Consider the following 27,844-nt stretch of genomic DNA (forward strand, 5'->3'; position numbering starts at 1 on the left):
TGTACAAGTAGCAATTTTTTCATCTTAAAATACCTTATTTAATTGCAACATCTTTTATTTGAATTATCAATTATTAATTGATCAGGGTTTGTCCAAAAGAGGTGAGCTGGAGGGGGTGTAGCTGCTATATTTATAAAAAATCGGCTAGAGTAAAATATAGTTTATTTCGAGTTTGAGCAATACTCGAATCCAACACTATTATTTATCATGTATTTACAAGTCATAGAACTGTGGTCATTTGAATAATATAATGCACCTCTGATTACATATTTCAATATTGGATTTTCAGTATACAAAATTAATAATTTCACCATTTGTTGTGTCTCAGCATAAAAACAATCGTAACCAAATTCAAAAAAGAAAAAAGGAAAAAAAAATCCCAATATTCGATAGACACAATTCGAATTTCTGGGATGAATTAAGTTTAAAGCCTTTATTTGATTTAAGAGAGAGACTTATATTGAGGCCGATATATGCATATTTCTAATAGAATTCATCATTATTTTATTGTGAAAATCAATTTTGGCTACTTTTAAGTGCAATTTGCGAACCATACCAGCGGTTGATATCAATAAATTTTTGATATAAATTGACGATAATTTGTCGAAGAAATACAGATGTAATCTACACTTGCTTTTGTGTCCATGTTGTATTTGTTACATATTTCCATACATAATTGCATCTTGTTCACAGCATATATTTATATATATATATAGACTAAAGATTTTTGCCGAAAAACTATATGAATAATTCTCTGGAATCTTCTCAAAGTCAAAATATATCTCTAATCAGTCAAATCCTCCAAGGATTTGTCCCCTATTCATAATCCATCGTAGTATATATATATACATATACTGTAGTAAATCACCCGTCAATCCCTTGGTATTGGAGAAGAGTACCTACGATGGTTTATGATAAATTTTTGATTGGATTAAAGTCTGAACTCATGTTAGTTAGTTGGTGGTCAGTCACTTAGTCAATCATATCAATTCCCAAATTCCTCCGCTCCTTCTTTGTACAAATGTAGAAAGAGAAAAGAAAAGATGGGAGGAACATTTTATTTATTTATTCTTAGGAACCGTTCTACTACTTTTTTCCTTTTCTTTCTTTATTTATATGATACATATGTGTTCCCGAAATTGATTTGTTTTTCTTTCTCTCTCACTGTTTGTCATTTACACCGACATTTTTTTTATTTTTTTTTGTAAATGTACTTTACTTGTTTTGTATTTATTGACAAAAAAAAAGTAAAGATTTTTATCACTTTTTTCACGGTTTTTTAAATGATTTTACATACTTATTGTTAGTATATATATATATATACTCTACTAAACAGGATATTTATTAGTATATACAAATTCAAATATTACATTTTCGAAAAAAATGACAAAATTTAAATATTCAATAATGAAGGTGGTCACCCAGACAGTTTGAAGAATGTTTCGGTAGAAGAAAGCTGTCATGACGTTTCGTTAGATTAGCTGCAATTCGCTATAAGATTAAGGAAATATACTCAAATCCCACAAGCAAGGTACATAGGGAGAATTCCTCAATTCTAGGCTGAGTTCAACAGGGGCACACATTTATAGCTCCCCAAGAAATCCTCTACGTTACTCTCTGCTATGAATGTTCTCATGCTAGATAAATGTAAAATAAAAACACTGTTCAAGAAGCATTTACAAAAAGTCTAGATTTCGTCTTAGGTCATATTTTTTATAACTACAGGGTGATGGCTCAAAAATTAGAAAATTTTAATTTTTCATTTTGTGCCATTTTTATGGATAATTTTTGTAGGAAAAGTTGGTAAATCAAGAATTATCTACACTATTTATTCAATATGTCACCCTCCATTCTGAATGATGGCTTCAATACGGGGACAAACAGAAGAACAACCGGCTTTGATATAGTCCGATATCAATTTGTTCCACTTCCTCCGTGATCACAATCTTCATAACATCAACATTCGGATGAGAAGTCTTGTTCGTCTTGCCTCCAGACACACCAAATAACAAAGTCCAGGGAGTTCATGTCAGGTGAGAACGAAGGTCAGAAGTATGCCGGCCAGAAGGCAATGCTGCACCTTCTTGGACATGTGTGCCGGGCTGCCATCTTTGGTAAACACATATTTGTTAATAGGGAACGTGTTATACAACCATAGCATGGCATAGTCCCTGAGGACCTTGTAGTAGACGTCCGTATTGACTTTCTCGTTGGCCTCGAAGAAATAGGGAGGCATCTTGCTGCCGTCGGAGGCCACGACGCCGAGGATCATAACCTGAGCTGGTTTGGTCCTGATAGGTTCCCTCAGCCTGAGCTCTTGATTCAGCCAAGAAGGGATCATTTCTCCTGTTCAGAACAGCGTCCACTGTGAAGATCTTCTTGTAGGAGATCGACTTGTGCACGGAGGAGATTGCACACCCTCGTCTTTTTGCTTGTTTCTCGGACATTTTTCATTATTGAAAAACAAAACAAACATCAAATTGTAACTGTTGGAATATCGCCTAGTCCAAAATTGTCAAGACTTTTAGAACTGAGGCTAGATGACCTCGAAGAGAATTCAAATTTTTGATTCCTCTCCATATATAATAGTTATTATCATTTTGGCGTAATTCTTTAACTATTTCTTTTTTCTCCCCTTCCATGTTCCAACAACTTAACGTTTTTCTTTTCTAATCTTTTTTTCTTCTTTTCTAACCTCTTTTGCTCCTTCTTTTTTGACATAATATTGTTACCGACTTTTTTTCAGATATTTTTATGACATATTTTGTTCTCTTTAGAAATACATACTCAGTAAGTAGTTTTTCCTTTCGGACATTGCATTTTCCCAGATTTCAAAGAGGTTTAGTCTACATACATACATGTACATTCAAGATTAGATTAGAGATGGGACCAAGTCGCTTTGTGCAATCACAAGGCAGTCTCAAGTCATATCCTTCCAGTAAAAGGTATTTTTCAGGAAACAATATATTTTGATAACCTTATTATTCATTTTTTGTTGTTAAAAATGTCATTCTTTTTTGGTTTGGGTATTATATCTTCAGCTTAGTCCGGCTTTGAAGGATTTTCTCCTTCAAAGTAATTGTCTCCTGAACTCTTTTTTTTTTTTCCATATCAAAGCCACATAGTATTATAGTTAAATCAGTGTATTTCATTGAGGGGTTGCATCTTGGTCCTGCAAAAATTGAAACCCTTTGCCTTTTCTTCATGCCTCACAATCAGTAAAACATTAACACCTAGAATAGTTTGAGTAATTTTTTTGAATATATACAATTGATATGACTTGCTACCTTAAATATAAAATGTCCAGTAGAAGGCACTAAATAGTACTTTCATGGAATAATTGGTTTGGGCTTTCGAATTAAGTCAAGAGGGGCTTGAAGAGGGAAAATAAATCTTAAGCACCTTTCTCCAAATTTTTAAAAGGCTCGCACCGAAAACTCGGTTCTGATTCCATATAATTGAGAATAAAATAAAATCCAAACAAGTCTAAAAACTGCATCTAAAATAAACTGTATCGCGTCGTAATGTCTGGTCCCAGTCCTCAATTTGAACCAAAGAGAGCCTAAGAATATTTCGGAGAATTGTAATAAAATCAGCACTTTTCTATGTTCTGAATTCAAGAACCGAAAAGATTAGGCACATTACCCGAATAATTTTTAATAAGAGCAAAAACTACTCTAATCTAAAATTAGAGGGTGAAATCTGTCACAAATATAATAGAGTGTTGTAATTTGAACATGGTGATGAACAATGATGACGTAAGAGCAGCTGCTTGTCTTCTTCTTTAACAAGAAATAATCTTTTTTTTTTTTTTTTACAATTAATAAAAATAAGTAACTTTTTCAATCTCTCTCTCTCTTTCTTGAATTTATTATTAATCGCGATAAGAAGGAATGTTAACACAACATAGCCGCATAGCTTAAGTAAGTAAGAAACCCGAGGAGGGACCACACACGAACTTTCATAAGTGGAATGCTTATTTAATTAGATTAATTTCTTGTTAAGTTATTTAAAGGAAAAGAATTTTATTATTATTATTATTTTTTCATTATTATTATTCACTTGCTGAGGCTGCTCAAGTCGCCTTTTAAGTAGTAGTAGTAGCAAAAAATGTGCTGTTTAGTTCGTCTTTCCACTCCATTGAATAATGTTAATTCGAGAATGTAAAAAGTCAACATTCCTAGTGAGTCGAATAATGTTTGAGTGGATAAGCAATGAGCAGGCCACAGCACACGCGAGTAGGTGATATGAGGGGGGGGGGGAGATAAACCCATCAAAAGATCATCTCCGGCAGATTTCTCTTTCCGCTCTCTCTGTATGTCATGTAGTCGCGGAAGGGGCTAAAAGATGTGTGCAAAAGGATGATCCCCTCCTATGGGGATCAAAAGAATCCCTATTTTGACTTCTTTTTGTTGTACTGTCGATAGATGGACAAAGGAAGAATTGAAGACGACAGATTCAAAGACAAAACCCTCGTCGCTTTGACAAAAAGACAAAAAAAAAAAAAAAAGACAAAACAACAGCTAAAATGGGTCACTACTATAAAAGGTCATCCAGCTACATATTCAGCCGTTTGATTAAAATATAAATCAATCTATAATGATATTCCATGACCACACCTCATCAAAGGCTCTTAAGCTATAAAAACAAAAACAAACAAATGGAAATTTAGTCATTCTATGTTCTACGTGGAATTCAAACCCCAAGAGGAGATGAAGACATGCTCCTAAAAATGGGGAAAAAGTAAAAAAAACCTCTAGCTAATTAAGGTATACATATATACAATGATTGCTCTTCCACCATCTACCATACCATGTATACCATGAAGATACAATCAAGCCCACAGCACAAGGGATGAACGTAATAATCATCTCTTGATTTGAAGAAAGAAGAAAATGAAGTTAGTGAAGTGATTTGGTTCCCTTCTTCTATGTAGAGGTTTAACTAACTAACTGTATACATGTATAAATTGTATGCGAGTTAAAAAAAGATAGCAGATAAAGATATTTTATGATATATCTGCAAAAAAATAAAATAACCTCCGCACTTTATTTGCAAATAATTTAAAATCCCCCAAAAAGAAGCTGCAGATCTGTACAAAATACTTGTTATTACTTCAAATATAAGTAGGTAGATCTAGAAAATAAAATGGCTGGAAGCAAGAACTTTTATAAAGTTGCTTTAATAAATAAATCATAAATATAATATATATTATATTATTTCGTCAACAAAGAGGAAAAGGAAATTAACTCACTTATTATATAAAGGATAATTCATAAATAAATTTGTTAAAAAAAGAAGAGAATAATTCTGTTAATAATGTTTGGATATCATTTCAAATCCTTCTTCTTATTTTTTTTTCTCCCCTTGTTAAAGAGTCAGGGAGTTAAAACCTGTTTTTATATTTTTCATCTCTCCTTCTATTAAATTGTAGTGAGGATGTCAAGTCATAATTATTGTATTTCTTATTATGATTATTTTGTTATATCATAATCACTATTTACATCTCTGTAAGTGAAGTGAAAAGAGAGAGAGAGAGAGAAGGAAGAAGCGGTGGAGAAGGTGCTGTGTAGAGTGCTTCAACTATTCTCCAGAGTAGTGAGGGAACGCTCACTGCTGGCAGACAAACAAATAATCATAATGAAATGTCTTTATTGGTCGAGAGTGCGTGTCTTGACGTTCTTATTACCAAAGGCGGAGTCTCTCCCCCCTCTTATTTCTCTCTCTCACTCACACGATATAGTCATAGAGGAGAAAGAAAAAGAAATGCGCTCCGCTTTGAATGATGTTCTCTTCAGTTTTCTAAATATCCTTCATTCGTTCACTTCTCGCTCTTTCTCCATTTATCTATATAATAATATTTAATAATATATATTAGCTGCAGACATATTACATCAAAATGATTAGTTTCGAGACTCCCTCAAATAATGTGGAAATTGTTCAACCCCGGAGCCCCCCAGCTAGCCCCGAAATCCGTGTAACAGACTCTCCCTCACCGACACAACCCAATGCCTTCCTATTTCAACCTTTTCTCCCAGCCGCCGCAGCTTCTCTCATGCGCCCACTTCCATTCTCCATCGATAACATCCTTAAGCCATCCTTTGGGTCACCAAGTAGTCCGAAGAGAGAACACTCAGTGAGTCCTCCTAAATCCAGCCCTGTGGATCTCTCCAAATCAACGCCGTCGTCAGATAATGATGACTGTCCTCCAGGCATGGTTCGTGGACCCAATGGACAGCTGTGGCCTGCATGGGTATTTTGCACACGCTACTCAGATCGTCCCTCAAGTGGTAAGTACCTGACTCAATCATATAGCGATGTCTTGGACCTATGTTCTAAATATGCATTTTTGATTATCAGGCCCCAGAGCACGCAAGATCAAAAAGAAAGACAAGCTTCCCTCAGTGGGAGTCGTAACCTTACCCTCCGCCACAGTCACATCCAACTCTCAATCCGACTCGGATGAAAAGCGACCTCGAACAGCCTTTAGCTCAGAGCAACTCTCCCGCCTTCGAAAAGAGTTTGACGAGAACCGCTACCTGAATGAAGAGCGGCGCCGTGCCCTTGCAGCAGAGTTGGGACTCAATGAAACACAAATCAAAATATGGTTTCAGAACAAGAGAGCCAAACTAAAGAAGACCACTGGTGGAAAGGGAGATCTTGCTAAAATGTTGGAAGCACAAGGACTCTACAATCATGCCACAGTTCCTGTGGATGAGGATGGAGAAGAACTCCTTCAGGTCTGAGGTGTCCGCCACCTCTTAACACTTACCTCTTTCTGTGATATCAGTCTACACACATTCATCCATTCTTCTTTTTTTTCCCTCTCTCATCAGGTAAGAATCCCTAGTTCTCATTAATATTTCAATCTTAAATCCAAACTTGATGATCATATTTAATAGAATTAATTCTCTTATATTCCACAGATCTCCTCAGCAAACTTGATTCAGACCTAGAGAATCAATCCTGCCTCCACTCAAGTTAATGATGATCATCAACATATTCAAATTATTAATTATTATTTCTACACATTATACCTATATATTTCCTTTAGTATCATATTTTTATTATTCCATTTGTCAGAAAGATGTCTCCCTATTACAAACACATTACTATTATTGTCTTCTGTCCATGGTGTAGTTGACGCTAGCACTACACACAAACAGCCATGGACCTTCTTTATTCATTATTATTATTTTAAGTTTGCTCTCATGTCATTTAGAATTATTTATGTTTTCAATAAATATCAATAATTTCTTCCTATAAATGAGTATAATTACTCCCTTGGGCATTGTTATTCCTTTAAATAGTAGCTCTTGCTGCAATTAACTACTATTTATAATATGAGTTGGTCTTTGCTGTCTCCAGCTTGGGGTGATGTAATCCATCAAAAATCATAACATTTGGCTCGTGACCCGAGAATAAGAGGCGGAAGTGAATGTCACATTCAGAAGGAGTAGAAGTAAGAGACCACACAAATCTATCTCTCTTATTCCAGTATAACAATCTACACTCTTCACCCACGGACCACACACTAGGTCCGTCACTCACTCGCCGCTTAACCAAGCAATAACAACAACTAAGAAATGGATACAATTTAATTAATTCCAAGTTTGTTAATTAATTTATGCAAATTCTATTTATAGATCCCTTTAATGAATTGCTCAAAAACAAAAAAGGAATCTTGCAAATAGCATGATGTTTCGAGTGGAGAGATCATTTCTATAGGACTATCATCATCAGAGATAGTCCTATCTGTCTTTGAAGGTGAAGTCATAAAAATACCTCTCTCATACCTATGTAGTTAGCTGCTAGATGGTGGTCTTTCTCGACGGACCAGTCATACACTATATATATATATATTGTAATAATAATACATTCCTTAACAAGTTTTTAAAATAATTTATTTATTTATTTAGATTGTGGAGGAAAGTAAAGGCTTTGGGTCTTTCACTGTTTGATCTCATGCTACGTAGGAATAATACCTTATAATATGTGTTACTTGGAACACCAATTAAAGCATGTAAATAGTTTGTGTAGAAATTTTTCTATATATAAGGGGGAGGGGGTTTGTTTTTGGAATTTTTGGAAAAAAAAATTTGAGAAATTACATTTTGTATGAAAAAAATTTCAAATATTAAATTTTTCGGAGAAAAATTTCAAAAATCCACAGCTATTCACAAAAAAACTATTTTTTTTTTTGAAAAAAAAACATCTCAGAAATCAAAAGCTGTTCATAAAAAAAGATTTTTTTTCCCAAAAAAATTTCAAATATGAAATTTTTCAAAGAAAATTTTTAAAAATCCATAGCTAGTAACAAAAAATTATAAAAACTAAATTAGATTTTACATTTTCTAGTAAGAATAAAAAATTCCTCAATTTCAGGGGGGGGGCTTGGTTTTTGGAATTTTTTGGAAAAAAAATTTGAGAAATTACATTTTGTATGAAAAAAATTTCAAATATTAAATTTTTCGGAGAAAAATTTCAAAAATCCACAGTTATTTACAAAAAACTATTTTTTTTTTGGAAAAAAAACATCTCAGAAATCAAAAGCTGTTCATAAAAAAGGATTTTTTTTCCAAAAAAATTTCAAAAATTAAATTTCAAATATGAAATTTTTCAAAGAAAATTTTTAAAAATCCATAGCTAGTAACAAAAAATTATAAAAACTATATTAAATTTTACATTTTCTAGTAAGAATAAAAAAAAATCCTGAATTTCAGGGGTGGGGGGGCTATTTATGCCTCATAAATATATAATAACCATTTAATTTTATTAGATTAAAATGAAAGTATACTATCAATCTATAATTGTTAATTAGAATAACCAACTTTGCCTAATAAAATAATGGATTTCAAGATGAAGAAAAGGAATCCTGTACAAAATATATATACAATAATACATTGTTAGTTAGCTGTCGGATGAATAATTATATTAGAAATGATTGCTGTTCTTATTATTAGGGCCGTGAATGCCACATGTTGGGAAGGAAGAAGAAGAGAAAAGGAACCATTTATTACTTTATGATAATATGGTTTGCTCTCTCTCTCTTCTCTCCCTGGTTGGAAATGAAGAATAACAAACCCCCCTACCATACAATGCAATGAGATAGAACGGAACAATAGAAATATATACATAGATATATATAACAAGAGTGTCAGAAGAGATTCTACTTATTTATCACTCACTACCTTCTCTCTCCTCTGCGCTTTGCTACAACAAACCATTATTATCGTTGTACTTATTATTGATGGTTTAGTACCCCCCTACCCCACCTCTTGTTTGTTACTACTAACTTACCAACTATTATTATGAGGTAGGTAAACTGACAAATGAGGATTTTGAGTCCTCCACCCCACTTATCCTCCATCATTGATTCCTTCTCCATTTGTGCTCTAACTTCTAAGGATTGCATATTTGGTTGAAGTAGGGTATAGGGACTACATTATCAGCTGATGCAAGTTGCTAATATTGGGGCAAAATATAACGATTTTAAAGGATAATTATAACTTTAAATAAAATTATGAAATGTCAAATATCCAAGCTCAAAGCAAAGGTTTATATATGAAGAAAATGAAGCCAAGGAGTCATTTGAAATATTTGACAGACATTCTGACTTCCTCTAAGTGTTTTAAATTTAAGATCCTGTCAGATTTTGATTGAATAGAGGTTGTATTTATTCTTGGACATCAAACAGTCCCTATAGACGAAGAAAATTAAAGAGGTGGCAAGCATGCAAATGACTGTTCTTTTAACTTCAGCTCTTGACATTGGTATGCTTTAATTAGTAGTTTGGCCGGAACCATAGGGTTCATTGCCTTCACAGCTTTTGCATAAAATTTATAGGGATTACAATAAAAGAAATCGCTTCTGTAAAAAAAAATTTAAGTGATTATTAAATCAAATAAAGAACTATTATTATTTTAAAAAAATTTCTCCAAATAATTATTGAAAATTGTTCAAAGTCTAAAAAAAAAAGCTCATTATAACTTTAGCAATCAACGTTCAGAACATTGATTTGAAGAAAAGAAGGGTACAAAACGACAGCTGACAACAAAATACAGAGTATATTTTTGTGTTCGTGATATAATGCCATGAAATATCTATAAGTAGACCCAACATAACAGCTGTATGAAACATTTATCATGCCTCTACACCTGAGGCGTGATGGACAATTTATTTCTAAAGACTTAATATTGAATAATCTATAAAACTCAAAAAATCTTCCAGTCACAATAAAGAGGTTTTGTAATTTAAAATGTGCCTTGTTTAACGAAGAGAAACTGTTGTCATGTTAGTCATTTTTGTTCTTACAGGGCTTTCTTAGACCCATAACAAGAAACATTTCAAATCACAGAACCTATTTACTTTAAAAGCGAAAATTGTTGGGGGTTGATGATTATTATGTATATGCAAATTATGAGCATTTGCGCGTGTGATAGATATGGTAACCCACCTTAAGGGATAACTTTGTAAAATGTAAGTACTATAATACATGCCAATTCACAAACAAGTGCATAGATGCTTCTAATGAAGCCATAAAGGCAATGCATACGACCACAATTTACACTGTAGAGGAGCGGTTCTATGGTAGGAGGGATGTGGATTACTTGAAATCGTTTAATTTAGTATAATTTCTATTATATATGTAGTGTGCAAGTTGTAACTTGTATAAGGAGATTGTACAAGTTACCATTTCTCCGTCTCGTAGTGGGATTTTTAATTGGAACATTGTTCATTTTAATAAATAACCATTCATTGATGCACTCAATTATTAGGTACTACGTATTTATGAGGATTTGAACTTTATAATGTGCTACAGAATACTTGTCAAATTATTTTTAAAAAAGTCAAAATTGCATTATTAATATATCATTAACGGACCATTGAATATTCAATTATTGGATTACCTTTCTCACAAGCTGGCCTGTACATCCTTCTTCGTCCAAAATTATTCATCACATATTTTGGTTTGCAACTGCTTCAATTTGCGTATACAAGTTAAAACATGACGTACATGAGACGTTTAACTTTTTTTAATGGGCACTCCACTAAAACAAAATCTGGTGCAGTTTAAAGTGGAAGTCATATCCGCCTCTTTTCTAATTTTTCAAATAAAACCCCCGGAAAATGATTATGATTCAATCGTAAGAAATGGTGCTAAAAGTAAATAGAGATGTGGACGCCCCTGGAATGAACGCTTGACTCAAGTAGTAGTATATGTGTTAGCAACCAACATGTGGCTGAAATGGTGCGTACATCTAGTAAGACACTAATTAAGCCATAAATTTAATCCCTTATCCGCCCCAAAAACCATTTGCGCTATGCAGGACCGTTAATAGTATTTTTCTTTGTGGGGGGGAGGGGTATTTTTCGTAAAAACTTGTCCAATTTTGACAGAATGGTTTTTATACAAATGCCAAATTTGACAGACAAAAATTTGATTATAGAAAATTCCAAATTCCAAATTTTTGACCAAAAAAATTTCCTTTCCAAGACATTTGACAACATACTTTTAGTTGGGTGATCCACAACTACCCCAATAATCCTAGGGAAGATATACAATTTTCTCATAAAAGACAAAAAGTAACATTGAGGATTTCATAGGGAGTTTATAAGTGTATGTCCTTGTTAGACTCGGAGTAGAATTGAAGATCAACAAACCAATTGTTTATTGCCTTCTCCTGCTAATCAAAGCTGGTTTAGGGTCGTTTGCAAGATTATATTTGTTTTTGGTTCTTTAGAGTGGAGTTTTTTATTAAAAATTTGAAATTTATCTTCTGCCCCTGAATTTTATCAAATAACCTTTTTTTAGTTTTTAGAAATGAAATCCTTTTCACATTATTGTTTTTTTTTCAAAACGATCTTTTTTTTTTGTTAATTTTGGAACAAGTTCCTTGATTTGGACGCCCTTAATTGTAGCTGACCTAATGTAACGTCATTAGGCAGCAAAGCTGCTTTCTTCTCAAATATTCTTCAAAATAACAGGGTTACCATCTTGATTTTCATTTTTTTTACATGTCCAAAATACAACCAATGAGAATTTTCTTTTCTTCAGCTGTTATCATTATTATTTATCTCCTGAGTAAGTGAACTTCCTTTCCTTCTTTATTCATTTATATTCCAAACCTGATTGAACATTCGTGGGTGCTCAAAAGACGAAGAGTAATCTTGAAGATTTGCTTAGGAGTTATAATTGTAAGTCGACTTTGAGATCGACATTCGAGTAATTCTTGCCAATGTCTTTGTTTATTTAATTATCCCACTTCCTTTTTCGTCACATCTGATATAAGCTAATCTAATGAAAGAATTTAACAGCCAAGATGCTACCCCCCCAAAACATTCTTCTAATTGTGAGGGTTACCGTGTTGATTTTTGGGTTTTTATTTGTAAACATGCCCAAAATACTACTACTTATCTCCACTGATTATAGTAAATAAATAGAATATTTGAAGTAGTACTTAGAGTCATCCTCTCCGGACACAAAACCATATACATATATGTATATTAACGTCAATTCGCATAGTTTTTAATTGAGTTAATTGAGTGAGCCATATGTTTATATACAATACATCTATTATTATGTAAGCCAGTCATCCCAAAGGAGTAGGTACATTGGAGGGTTTCGAACCCTCCAATGTACCTAAACATACATATATTATGTAGAAACTATATATGTATATATATATACAATAAACGAATAAAAAAGAAATATCTTGCTATATACATATGTGAGTTCAAAATAGTTTCCTTGGATATCAAACCTACTGCACAAGTTTTGTATTCCTCGTTAATATATATGTATACTATATATATAGCTATACAACGTAATAAGTATACAGAAAGAGAGAGAGAGAGAGAGACTAAAAAATCAATTCGTGAGTTTATTTGAACATAACAATAAGCCAATAAATAAAGATGTAAAAGCCATTATCATTATATTAAGAGAGGCTTTTTTGAATTGCTTGCTATGTAGACGTAACTAGGCGCAAAAAATACAACAATGCATTCTCATTTCCCGGGAAAGTGTCATTGAGAGGGAGAGGGCCTTTTGACTAAATATCTTTGACAAAATCTTTTTTTTAATACTAAATTTGACAAAAATAAAATAATTTTAGAATAAAAAAAAATTATCTTTTTTGTCTTTCACAGTAAAACAAAATTTGACTGAATTTACTTTTCTTTAGTGTTCAGTTAATTTTTTTAGAGGCCCACTCCAGAGTGGGTACCAAAAAAAAAAAAAAACTTGCAGGAGGAATTAATTACGATTTTATCCTTTTTATTTTAGATGACAAGGTTTCATTACGCAACAAAACAACAATGCAAAAACAACAACAAAAAAGCAATGCATATCCGATCTCTTTCCGGATTATTTTCAGCTACGAGAAGGCTGCAAAAGAACTAAAACTTCTACAACAACAATATAACAGACTTTTGGCCTGTCTCTACCTGTTGAGATGTTGTATAAAAAATATAGTTTCATATAGCATTTAAACATATTACCTAACAATTGGTTTTGAGTTGTTGACCTTTCTTGATTCCATAAAACCATGTTTTTCATAATTCAGTATTGCTATTAAAAGTTTCGAGTCCCCACTCGGTATAAATTTTTTAATCATTTTGACAAATCATTTTCCGGTACTTGCCGGGATCTTGGAAGAGAACTCCTCGAATATATTTATAGAATACCCTTTCATATACTATACAAACACAATTCACAAATTAATTAAAATATCGTATTAGTAGTATGTAGTTTTTTGTTGTTGCAAATTTACCTACATACATTAAAGCAAAAAAGGAATGCAAAATATTTACTTATCTAATTAATATATGAATGTAATAGTTAATTAAATAAATTAGTCAAGGACATCAGGACTCAGGACGCATGTGGCTCTATAAATTAGTAAATAAAACATTCATTATTGTTGTTTGTTCATTAAAAAGTCAAGTCCCAAAATCTATTAACTAACTAAGAGTTAAGTTAACCTACCTATGTTGTTGAGAGCTATAAAATCTATCATTGCTTAGAGATAAAAACAAAGTAACAGGAGTTCTATGTATATAAAATGGAACTAAAAAAGATAGATAAGAAAAGTTTTTTTTTTTTTTTTTTTTAATATTTTCCTCTGATGTGAGTTTATTTTGTTTTTAAATGCATATATTCGTTAAATATTCCATCATTTATTCCTAGTAAATACATTTATCATCATCAAGGTGTATTATCTAGGAACTTTGGTGTTGAGACTTGGTCCAAGATCGAATTGCTTTTCCCGTTCGGTCGTATGATATTTTTTATAGAGCGATTTGTACCGATATTTTGGTAAAGTTAGACTGTAAATTGAAATTTAATCGTTTTCAATCCCTGAATCGATTTTTTGGCGTCTCAATTTTTGTGTTGTACAAATATGATTAATTATACAAAATACTTAGGGTCATATGACGTTATTGTTGGTTTATTTTGAGCAGTTTGAAGATGAACAATGTAGAATTTTAAATGACACCGATTTAGAAAGATTTTTTTTTTTTTTTTTTTTTTTTTTTTTTGTAAGACACATCCAGATCGAGCTTTTTTGGGCCAATCTAACGCTCATTTCTCTTTCAGACCAGTACACATCAAGGAGTGTTCACAGGGGGAGGACTTGAGGGGCTGTAGCCTCCCCCCCTCTCCCAAAAAGAAATTAAGGAATTTTCGATTCTTATTAAAAATTAAACATTTGAAATTTTTTTTCCTAGAAATTTAATTGTCTGTAAATAGCTAAAGTTGTATATTTGATATTTAATTTTAGAATTTTTTCCGAAAAAAAATTCATTTTTTGTGAACAGTAATGGATTTAAATTTTTTTTTTTTAAATTTAATTGACTGTGAATAGCTAAGATTTTTGAAATTGTTGTCCCAAAAATTTAATAATTGAAATATTTTTCCAAAAAATTTTATATTTTAAATTTAATTTTAGAAATTTTTTTGCAAAAAATTTATTTTTTGTAAAAGCTCTTGATTTTTCATATTTTTTGAGAATAACTATCAATTTTTGAAATTGTTGTCCCAAAAATTTAATAATTGAAATATTTTTCTAAAAATTTAATATTTTAAATTTGATTTTAGAAAAAATGTATTTTTTGTAAAAGCTCTTGATTTTTCATATTTTTTGAGAATAACTATCAATTTTTGAAATTTGTTGCCATAACATTTTCAGAACAATTTAATTTTTCATTTTTTTTTTGCCAAAAAATACTAATTTTTGATTTGTTTTTTCAAAAGAATTTCAAAATCCCCCCGAAAAACTATGTCAAATTTGCAATATTTTGATATAAAAGACAGCAATAGTTAGTTCAAAAGATGAAACAATGTTTTCCAAATTTTTGATATTCAATAAGAGATTTTTTTTTTTTTGACAAATTTAAAAAAAACATCCGAATAAAATTTATGTTGGGAATTTTTTTAAAAACCTGTCTCAGTAATATATATACCTATATAAAGGTAACAAATCATTTATTAAAGTAAAGTTATTAAAAAAATTTTAAATTTAAAAAGTTTTGTCAAAAAATAACAAACACCTCTGAAAAACAGATTCCATAGGGTGCAAATACCAATCTGGGAAGGGATTGTCGGGAATTTCAAATGACGTTTTTTGACAGAAAGTAAAATGCAGGGCCTTTTCTACAATGATTTGGCAAATTTAAAAGCAGACCCCACTGCTTTGCAGGAGTAGTTGTAGATATCTAAGACAGACCTGTATCCTACATGTAATAACTATACTCTATAAGATATCTGATAAGGTGGAAAAAGGTTTCGTTTGAAATAGTTGATAGACCGTATAACAATATAATATGTATATGCTACAAGAGAAGAACGTACGTGCTTACAATGCAATTAACGGTGATGATGATTCAACTTTGTTCTCACATTCCCCTTCTTTTTGAAAGAGGAAATATTTGCTCTTCACTCAGTAGTAATACATATATGTACACAAGTTGTGGTGTAACTCGTTCAAGTTGCAATTTTATTAAATTACATATGTATTTATGAATAATCATATAGCTGCTAGCACTTAAACTTTATATTTTGCCACTTAACACTACTGATCAATGAGTCATTCTTAAATTTAAAAAAAAAAAAATCAAAAATTACATCATTAATACACTCAGTCATGGTATTTTATAAGGAAACGGATTTCACTCAAATATACCATCTGTTATATTTGACAGTAGACCAGCTTACAATTGAAATCATGGATCTGTAACTCAATCCAACTCTGAGTTATGAGGCCTTAAAGATACAGAAATGAGCATTTTGATAAATATTCGATTAGCAAAATATCGTAAACCAAAGCAATGGTAAGCAAGTATATAATATATCATCAAAAATATATACTAGTTATCTTAAAAAAAACCATAGAAAGTAAAATTGATGTACAAAAAATGTTATCAAAATGATGGGAGGAATTTTATAAATAAGATTTAAAAAGATTAAACTTAGGAGTGTTTGCATTGGAATCGGCAAGAATCGTCCTTTTTTCAAGTATTTTTTATCAGAATCGTCTCAATAATAACGATACCTTTGCTAATTTATTTATATTCATTATTAAGCAAAAACAAACATTATAATTTTATCATTTCAAATTGTCAACTAAAAAGGATAGTATAGACTAACCTGGTCTAAGACCAGGGCCTCCTACCTGTATGGTCCTGGATATTTTTTCTTTCTTTAATCTTTATTTAAACGTATTAATAGACCTGCACAATCAAATTTAGCTACATCAATTGAAAATAAAAGTCTGTTCAGTGGGGCGGCAATATATATGAACCAACCAGTAATAAATTGACTCTTGACTACGGGGAAGAACCAACTTTTTAAATAATTTTAATTTCAAATGATTTACAACTAAATATGTATCATAATCATGATACAAAGTTAAACTTTAAAAAAAGTAAATCATTTTGTTATTTACTTATGTAATTCCTTTATAGATAATATTAATAAGGAGTCGGACATTAAAATGGTATCGGAGTCGGCTGAAATTTGGGTTTCGGAGTATATCTAATTAAATTGGGATTCACGGTCGGTCTGGACCGAAATATCATTATAAAAATCCACTTAAGACCAAACTGGAAAAAATCGGTCCGAAATATAGCCTCAACCCTATATTCCAGCATCTACTGCAAATCCAACTTTCAACTTGTACAATATTCACGTACAAATTGTATGTATCTTCTGCAAAATTGCAACTTGTACACCGCAGTTGCAAAAAGCAACAATTATATATTAGTTATTGATATATTCTTCCTAGAATGAGAGATAACATCAAATCATGTTTTTGTAAAATATACAATATATTTAATGTCGTCGATTCTAGTCCAATATAACGTACATACTTTGATTTTGTACAATTAGTACAAAATCAATTACAGATAAATAATCCATTCATTAATAAAAGAAAAATAACAATACAATTAATTAATTTAATTAGTGGGGCATGTACTCCTATGATACATATGTGATTAGTTCATATTTGAAAGGTTGTTTTCTTTTTAGAACAATTGATAAAAAAGGGAAAACAATTTGATTATTTCTAATCAAAGTAAAAAATGTTAGATATAAAATAGATCAGATACTAATAATTGATTGACTCCTTAGTAGAGACTTCAAAAGTATTCTTGGCAGTCTTATATTTCAAAGTAATCCATCATGACTTAATTGACTCATATTATAAGACATAAATAGGAGGGATAGGCATTTTGTAGAGCAAGAGGACAAGGCGGAAGCGAGACTTATATTACACCTAAAAATTAATTAAAACACTTCTTAACATCAGCTGTCTTTTATATTATTTTGGTGGGAGAAAAAGTGTATTACTGCTTTAGTAAGGAGAACCTTCTACATTTAAAATAGCATTAGTAAAGGGAAATTATTGCCCAAATTATATTTAAAGGTGCACGTTATTGTTTTATTATGCCTTTTTTTTTTAAATTACAACAAAATTAGGGAGGATTTCATCATTAAGAAATAAATGTTCACACCACGACGATCTATTAAAGAATGAAACAAAACAAAAAAAAACCCGATATCGTTTTTCCTTTTCTAATATAACAACTTTTTTCTCTTCCTAACGCATGGATCGAAAACGTATCATCCATCCAATGATCAAAATATTTAACCCTTTTACATTTTTCTACATTTAAAGCTAACAAAATCATCCTTGACGGTTGTATCCCCATAAAGCCAATATGTCTTAGTAACTCTTTACATGTAGTGTCAGTTTTGGGTAGAAGCATTGTAGGCACTTTCCTAGCAGGCTCGCACAATATGGGAACCACACATAGGCGGAGTTTGAGGAAGGGTTGGACCTCTCTGATCCTCAAGATTTATTGTATGAACTTTCACTTAAACAGTTGATTTCGATGGTCAAGAGTTCAAATAATGTTAATCCTTGGCTTTATCAGTATTTTTTGTCACCAAAAAGCTATGCTTCATTAACACACAAAATACAAATTTAGTCAAGAATGTCAAATTTTAAACTTCAAAATTTTCTCTCAATCAAATATATAAAAAGTCATCTCTATAATGATAAAAATTATGAATTTGAATTTTTTCTTTCCCTTAAGTTAAAACTGGCCCTAATTACAAGCTGCAATGATTATTGGAGGCTGAATAAGCTAAAAGTTAGCTATTATATCTAAGAAGTCAACATTATTTCCGAAACATTCCTTCATTATTTCGCATTCAGTATCCGAGTCTCATTCATTTCATTTGTCATTAATTAACCCAAATACCAAAGATCAGGAGACAAATGTCAACAGATTGTTTCTTTGTGGTTTTTTCCTCCATAATAATAGATCTGCGGTGGGTAATTTTAATTTTATATGAATATATGTGTTCAAACCCTCTGTGAACCCATTTCCCAATTATTCATAATTAACGAAAATACACCTATAGATATATATATATCCCTATACGAAATCCCATGGCGTTCATTATAATCTATATATAATATATATCGATAATGAATAAAATTTCATTGAGAATTTGTCAAATTATCATCAACTTTTAACCAAGATAATAAAAAATAATAATTTATTATTTTATATTCTTATCTAGGTGGATTAGTTGGTTACCATTCATATTCTTTTTATGATCCCCTCCGACGTCGACGGGGTCCTCATTTAAAAGGAGTAATTAAATGACTCTGGTTGTGTTTTTTATTTTTGAGGAAAAGATATGTATTTGGGTGGTCTGATGCTCAAAAACAGAGGAAGAAAAAAGAGTCTCTCTAACTGGATTAAAAAGGTAATTGATTTTGTCTTCAAAAAGAGAAGAGGGAAAAAAATATTTTACAATCTCGTCAAAAGATATAAATCGAAAATTGTTTTCATTATTATTCCTATCATCAATACTCTACAAAACGCTCCGTGGCCAAGTTCTGATGATTCTATGTGTAACAATGTACTCTACTACTAAGAACATCATATGATATTATGTATTTAAGTATAGTAAAAATAAAATAATGAACTGAGTCGTTCCTTCTTCGCCTTCTTCCCTCTTCATTTTACAAACCATTTAATCCATTTAAGAATGTGTGTTTCTTAGATAAGAAGAAACAACATCACGCAGACAGTGTGTACACAATGTGGGGAATACGCTCATTTCTTACAAACCATTTATTTGGATACAGACACACACTCAAAGTAGGCTATAAACAGTAATTACTTTTCTTGTAGGTCCTCGGATGATGATGATGCCTTCATTATACTGCGTATATGATTACCTTTATTGCAAAATGGGCGTTTTAATTAACTTAAAATAGCTGGTAGCTCTTATGTATAGCATATCAAATGAACATATACGTTAAGGCTCATCATGAATTTCAAATTTAGATACACCATGGGTCTCAAATGTTGCTTTTATTAAAATAAAGATTTCAAAAGAGTAAATTTGCCCGGGGTTCTGCTCCTTAATACACTGGGTTTGGACGGAAGGTGTCCATATGAAATAACACGTTTTACCACTGCAACAAAGTGGAACGGAGGTTCAGTTTTTAATTCTGTTTGTTTGTTAATCAACGAGATTACACCAAACGTTACACATCAATTTTGATTTAACTGGCTACGAAGAAGATATATGACCACAGTAAGAGCCCATTAAATTTTGAGAGGTCAAGGTAAGTACAAAATCCACAATTGACCATAACTTTCGAAGAAATTTAGATATATAACTCCATTTGTTTTTAGGGGAAGGTCTTGCGATCTACCAAGTGCTCAATCTAGTTTATTATGTTGATATAAAGGGGATTTTTTACTAAAATTTAGTATAGATCTGTTAATAATGTTAAACTTCAGTTAAAAAAATCAATAGTAATCTAGAAGTAATCGTCTTTTATATATCTTCTAGAGGGGGATACGCGTTGCTAGCCCTCAATATTTGTTAATTTAATTCATTATTATGAGGCATCAATTTATTAACAAAGACTAGAGAGTGGAGACCCAAAACTTGCAGTAGTATACTTAATTAGGAAAAATAATATTTTTTTTAATCATTTAAGGACAACTCAAAACCAATTTGTGATATGTTTAAATCCTATATTTTACATTCAATATGCCCTCCTTCACATGCAATAACAGTTTCGATACGCAGTCGAACAGACTGGTAGCTCTTTACGTTGAAGCCCATGGTGTACCACACTGTCATTATGGCCGCTTGGAGGGGATTCTAATTTGAATGAGAGGTGCGGCAGGTATTATGCTCTAAGACATTCCAAACTGCAAAGCCAATGGGTTAAGGTCAGAGATGGAGGAGGGACACATGGAGGCAGGACAGAAGCTTATTGCTGTTGAAGCTTTGGTTCTTTTTGCCTGTCTGGCTGTAATATACTTCCTGATATTATAGGCTGTCTGGTAGAGATGCCAAGCGTGTCTTTTTTTGTAGTTGGTCCGGCATTTCTAAACATAGAGAGATGGGATGAAAACAAAACTTATTTATTTTTCTTTCAGCTGTCGTTCGATTGGTTAATAGAACCTTGTCATTAAAAATAACGGGGATAAAATATTAATTAAGCAATAATGCAAGTTTTGAGTACTCTGATTTAGTTAATCCCGTACAAAACTACTATTATTCGACCTATTTTGTTATAAGGCAACTTTTGAGACTCTCTGACATCCCCCATTTTTCCAAATTTGTTAATTTCAGGTTCATGAAACATCTTAATATCCATATATAACATAGGTATTAAATGTATTTAGACAACAGCTGCTTTGAGTAGAGTGAAAATCAATATATTATAGGATCATCCTCTATCTTTAATTGATACACTAATTATTCAATAAGTCCCTGTTATTGTTACTTGTAGTCCAATGAAGATCAAACCTACTGCACAATGCCTTAATATATTTTTATTCCGTAGAAGAAACTGACTATGTATAATAATATATACGAAAAGATCATCAGAGAAGTTATTTCTCTCTATCTCTCTCTTTTCTTGACTGCTTCTTCAAAGTACATATAGACAAGTGACTCCTAACCTTTTCTCATCACTGAATCCCTATAGCATTTATATATATAGGTGCTATATAGTATAAAATGTGTTCAAACAAATGTTGAATTATACTATTTATTGTAATTTTTTCCTTGGAGCCAGGCTGCGTATTATGAGGCACTTGTATATAGGGTCTAAAGCAATATATAGGTGTCCCGTTCATTTGAAATAAAATTTGAATTTCTGATTTTGATTTTTTTTTTAAACATAAAATTCAAATTTCTGACCAAGAAGGTAGAGAAATTCAAATTTATCTTCCAGAAAAAGGTAATTTAAAATAGAACTCAAATTTCTAATCTAACGAAAAGGTAATTTGAAAAAAAAAAATTGAATTTTTGATATTAAGTAAGGTCATTTGAAATTCGAATTTCTGCTATAAAAAAAAGGTTATTTGAAATAAAATTTTAAACATTCTAAAATAAAGTCATTTGAAATAAAATTCGTAATATTCTAAAATAAAGTAGAAATAAAATTCGAATTTGTGATCTAAAAAAGGTCATTAAACTTCATTTTTTTTTGTTTTAAAATTTTTTTATTTTTAATTTAATTAGAAATTTTATCTTGAAAAAAATATGATGGGTATTTCATTATAATTTCTAAAAAAAAACCGAGGATTTCTTAAAATAGAAAAGATTCAAAATTTATTTTCTAAAAGACAAATTCGAAAATAAATAGAAAGAAAAGGACGCAATTGAATCTATCTTTCCCCTAGGCCCTGTTTGAGGGACAAGGGCTCTGAGGATCTCTGTTCGGAAGGGCTGGACTATATTTATATGTAAGTAATATTAAATACAATATTATGTTGTTTGTACAATGTACATATAATTTCAACTATCTAACATCTATTTGAATAAATCATCAACATAATTCTCTCTCCACTGCCAAGAAGTGTGGCAGATCTATCTTCTTCCTTTCCCAGTTATGAAGAATGAGTTATGATGGAGCAGATGCTCTTCTCCAATAGCAATAGCACATATTATATGTATAGGTGTCGCCATTCTTTCTAAGTGATAAGACCACACATGCGGTCCTATAATGTATGTTACTTGTTAGTTATTATAACTTATTATTACTAATAATAATAACACAAGATAAATGTGTTTTGATATCCTATGACTAGAGTTGTTAAAAACATGACATTAGGCTGTAATGTGAGCAGTTTTTTTAAATTTATTTCCTCAAGCTGATATCATTATTCTTTAAGAGACAACATCTAAGTATAAAGTTATCAATAGTAAGTAACACTGGGGATTTGTGGTAATATGTAAGTCCATGTTGGACTCGGAAATTGAGGATCGGGGTCCAAAAATTCCCACCTATTCCGTTACTAGGATTTGTCTTTGACAAAATGTTTGTGGGTTTTTTTTTTTTTTTTTTTTCAGAAAAGCAAATTTGAGAAGAAAATATTTTTTTTTAAATTTGCCAGATAATTTTGTTTGAAAGAAAATAAATTTATGAAAAATTTGAATACAGAAAATTCATAGATACAAAATTGTGACATCAAAAAAAAATTGTCAATTTTTTTTTTTTTCGACAAATTTAACACCAAACTTTTACTATGGAGGAGGGGGGGGGGGCAACAACCCCAACCTTTGTAGTAACGGGAGTGGGGAAAGAGTGGGATTTATATAGAATTAGAATTACCATCATAGATGGAAATAATTAATTATATTTAGAAAAAATAATAAAACCGAAAATGACTTGATATCCCAGACAATTTGAAAAATGCTTGAGAAGAGAGCAGTTTGGCTGTCATGACGTTATATCAGATTAGCTCCAAATCTAGCAGGGATATCGATGTTCCCATGGCGATCATCTAAACTACTCAGAGTCCAAAAAGATCCTTACACTTATAATTCCTTTGCGTTACTCTCCATCATTCACGAGCAAATACAATCAGGGTTCACTTTATATTTTATATAATATATATTTATAGTGTATGTTTTCTCCTCAAAAGCTTTAGAAAAAAAATAAAGTAAGGTAGGAATCAAGTTTAATAGAAATACAAGGTTATACAAAAACGCTTTTCCGACGGATCTTTGACTTCCACCAGGCTTTTGAATAGTGACGTCAAAGAGTATAACTGTAAGCCAATAGTAGCTATATATATCGCCTTCCTTGACTATTACTGTTAGAGTACCGCTGTTATGTTCAATGACGTTCAGATATGTCTGACTTGTCCAGCAGTCGGTACGGTACATCAAATTGAAAATTATTTTCATATATGATATCTTTTTGATTATAAGTTTATTTTTATTTAGCATACCGGCAGGTCATATATCTACAACTCCACCCATGTCTGCATTTTGCACTGAATAAAATATTTATTTATAAATATAAGACACAGGGTTGTGGTACAATATTAATAATAATAACAGAAAATATGATAATATATGTATTTAAACAAATAATGGTAATAAAAACAATTGATAAAACGTCATAATGATTCAACCCTGCTCGTTATATGTAATATTTTATATTATTTTTGAGTATTTGGTTTGTATTTAGCGGGAGAACTTTTTTAGTATGTATGTACAAATGTAAGTATGAAGGTATATTGTATACATGTTGTGTTCAAGTTGCGATGTTGTACAAGTTGAAAAATATCCCGAGAATGAAAGAAAGCCTATTTCAAATCAATCCCTGGTTCATAAAGGGGACGGTATTCCCTTGGTGAGTTGAGGAGCTCTTGAATACAACGCCATCTATGTACGAAAAAAGTAAATAATATTGAGTGTTAGAAGTAAAGAGAATCACTGTTTTAAATATATAATTTAGAGTACTTGTGCTAGGGACAGCTGAATAATTGAATATTCCATGGATGGTCCATAGTTATTAATGTATTACTTTTTGAATCTTTTGATGACTAATTACTATAAAGTTCAAAAGCTTTTAATATGTAATTTTGATGGATTAAATGCTTGATAATTAAAATGATTGATGATGTAATTGAATCTGGGGCTGTGCCACGTATGATTTTCAATTTGTACACACATATTACAACTTGTACGCAACATATTACAAATATATTAATTTGACTAGACAGGAATCTATAGCTTCTTGAAGAATGATTTCAAATAATAGTAAGAATGATAAAATAGATGGATCATCATTGATCCAGAGAATATGATTTGATAGAATGAAAATCCAATAAATTTGTGGGGGTTTTGTATGAAGAGGGAAAGGAAAAGAAGCAGAAGTAAAATAAACAAGTGATAATTTTTAGAGAGGGCTGCGTAGAGTCTCTTATTTCTCGCTGCTTATTCAGTTACGCATGATATTATTCAAAAAGTATGGATTCTTCATCATCCATAGGAACGGTGGAATGATTATAAAGTCCTTGTGCTGCCAGCATTTGCGCCAATTCTCCCTTTTGACCACTGGATTTCTTTATTTTAGCTCTTTTATTCTGAAACCAAATCTTGATTTGAGTTTCGTCAAGACCCAACTCCGTGGCAAGACTTCGTCTTCGTTCCTCTGTCAAATAGCGATTCTCATCAAATTCCCGCTTTAAGCGTGCAAGTTGATCCGAACTAAAGGCTGTTCGAGGACGTTTCTCTGCATTGGAGCGAGGGGCACGTGGAGGCACACTGGGTCCGCCTCCCCCACTCCCTCCTCCCTCTCCTTTCTTCATTTTGCGTAATCGAGGCCCTGAAGAAGATCAAGAGGATGGATGATGTTTTGAGGAGACTATCTTGTCTCGGAGGATTCTTACCTGAGGAGGGACGATCCGAGTACCGGGTACAAAATACCCAAGCAGGCCAAAGTTGTCCATTGGGACCACGAACCATCCCTGGTGGAACGTCGGAATCGTCCTTTTTGGGGCTTTCATCCCCTGCACTAGAAGGAGGATTCTCGTTGGAGGACAGAGGAGAAGTTGTGGAGGACAATGCCGGTTCCTTGGCTTTGACAAAGTTATTGTTGTTAGTCGAATATATAAGAGTCTTAGAGGGCGAGGAGGACACAACATCTCCTCCAGGAGATGAAGGGGTGGAAAAAGAGTCTCTAGAGGGATTTCCACTGAGATCCACGGGGCGTTCATTTTTAATTGACGGCGGCGGCAGTGGCGGCGGTGAACTACCACCACTTGAAATACCCCCAAAATTAGGGTTCAAAATATTGTCAATACTAAAGGGAAGAGCTCTTGCGGTGGCCACAACGGCCAGATGCTGTAGAAAAGGTTGAAAGAGGGATGCTGAGCCAAGCATTGACATGTTGGGTGGACTCCGTGTCGTAGACGTTGGAGCATGATGATGGGAGGATAAAATATCCGATATGAGATATGGACTCGTTACTGCACCCCCAGGTGGACCTGTATATGCTCTAGGGGACTCCGGGTCCAGAGGCTCAGTTTTAATTAGGGATTCCTCCTCCATTGATTTAACCCACTCTTTTCGTTACATAAGACGACAGACTCTGCCTTCTAGTAGGGGCTGTATTATATCACAAACTGATTTCGTTTTCTTTATTTACAGATTTTCACCCACCCTTCTTCAATAATGAAGAACATAAAAATAATACTCTAAATAATGGCGGCGCGTTCAGCGACCAATCAGAAAACAACGTCTTTCCCTCAATAAAGCTGTTAAAAAAGGGCGCGATTGCTTCTTTGCTTCCTCCTTTTTTCTTCTTTTTCTTCCTCTCTACACACAGCACAAGCAAAGGCATAGAAGCATACACACACAAATTAAAACCTCTCTTTGTGTGTTTTTTAAATAAAATGCTTAAACTTAATTGAGGCACTGCCTGACATCTCAACTATATGTACATATATACATTATACAAGAGCGTTAAATAATAAGAAATAAAAGAATGAAGCAAGAAAGAATGAATATAACGATGAATATATTATTACATAGTAGTAGGCATTATGAAGAGCCTTCTTTGACTCTTGACCAAATAATCATAACTCAAATAACTGTAAACCAAAATGTCTTAAATTACTCAGGTTTCCTCATATTCAACTTCTAAATTAATCACATTTTGTAAATAGATTTAAAGATAATCAATAAACAAAAGCTAAAAATTAGTGTTGGATTCGAGTATCAATCGAATTCGAATTAAAAAAGACTTCCTTCAAAATGAATTGGACACCCATCAAATACTTTTTGCATATTTCGACTATTCTCCAACTCGAATTATAATCAAACATTCGAATAATGATTCATCCAAGTTCTAAAATAACTCAAAAGGAGTGTTATGTCGATCCTTATTTATTCGATCCAGTCCTTCGACCGGTTTCAGGGGCCTTTGCAAGATTATATGGTGACCATTGCCTAATTTGATCGAATCACTTTTTTTTAGAATATAAATCTTCTCTATTTTCTTCCATTCGAAAAAAAAAATCCTTCATTGTCAATACTAGAACTGAGTGACGTCATCAAGAAACGAACTTTATAAGTTTTTAGGGTTGGTATGCAGGACTGAACCAGTCCTTACTGAGACTGAACTGGAACGGACTGCAGTCTTCAGTCATAAATACGGACAGACACAACCTTGCTCAAAGTGCCGTAATCATGGATTTATTATTCGGGGGTCCTGGTTGGAGTGACTAGGGATGACTCACTATTAATAAAGCAATAAATACTATAGTCAACAAAATTATGGGAGCACTCGGTGATATACATCCTTTCTCAAAAGGACTGTAATACAAAAAAAAAAAAACACCTCCATACTCACCTTTCTAATTAAAAGAAGATTTGATCAATGATATTGAATTAAAAAGGCGGGAAACCCATATTACAACATGTTTTGTGAAAATTCTAAAATAATTAAACTTCACTGAATTCGAAAATTTGTTTATTGTTGCTTAAAACGAACAATTCGACTCGATGCATCATTCTGAAAATCGACCTCGAATATTTTTACTCAATTCCCGCACACAAACAAAACTATTAGTTTTACATCAACTGGATTTTAATCAATAATGAATTAATTATTTATATATTCATATAATATATAAGTACCAATTGTGTAGTTCGATTAAATAAATGATATAAATAATGAATCAAAGATTTAAATTGCGATGAATTTCAACTCTAATAACCAGCTGATTCGGAATGTATTTGCGAGTGGTGACGTCCGAGACGAGACATTGTTGAGATTGCAAACTTCTTCAACCTGGAGACGTCCTTTTTCTGTAGAGTCAAGAAGGAATTGCAAGAGTCTGAAGGAGATTAGGAATCACAGCAAATTATTTTTTGATTTAATGGGAAACCCTGTTTGAACCCCAAGCTCACTGGACATCAACTCCAGGACTTCTTTGGGTGGTACACAGTTGAGTGACATACAATCAGATCCTCCTACAACACAAAATT

The 27,844-nt window shown here is 32.1% G+C and overlaps 2 protein-coding genes across 2 annotated transcripts; one reads left to right on the forward strand and one right to left on the reverse strand.

The window, feature by feature from the left end:
* The first annotated feature begins 5,532 nt into the window (after positions 1-5,532).
* On the forward strand, positions 5,533-7,267 carry LOC121131874 (homeobox protein engrailed-1-B). Its single transcript, XM_040727271.2, has 3 exons — positions 5,533-6,290; positions 6,361-6,836; positions 6,927-7,267. Exons 1-2 carry the CDS (start codon positions 5,900-5,902, stop codon positions 6,744-6,746), a joined length of 777 nt encoding a protein of 258 aa, XP_040583205.1. The 5' UTR covers positions 5,533-5,899; the 3' UTR covers positions 6,747-6,836; positions 6,927-7,267.
* Positions 7,268-23,759: 16,492 nt separating this feature from the next.
* On the reverse strand, positions 23,760-25,991 carry LOC121131875 (uncharacterized). The gene is made up of 2 exons (XM_040727272.2): positions 25,243-25,991; positions 23,760-25,178 (listed from the first exon to the last, which is right to left on the reverse strand). Exons 1-2 carry the CDS (start codon positions 25,901-25,903, stop codon positions 24,808-24,810), a joined length of 1,032 nt encoding a protein of 343 aa, XP_040583206.1. The 5' UTR covers positions 25,904-25,991; the 3' UTR covers positions 23,760-24,807.
* Between the last annotated feature and the right edge of the window lie 1,853 nt (positions 25,992-27,844).

Source organism: Lepeophtheirus salmonis, chromosome 1, assembly GCF_016086655.4.
Source record: "Lepeophtheirus salmonis chromosome 1, UVic_Lsal_1.4, whole genome shotgun sequence".
Classification (NCBI taxonomy): domain Eukaryota; kingdom Metazoa; phylum Arthropoda; class Copepoda; order Siphonostomatoida; family Caligidae; genus Lepeophtheirus; species Lepeophtheirus salmonis.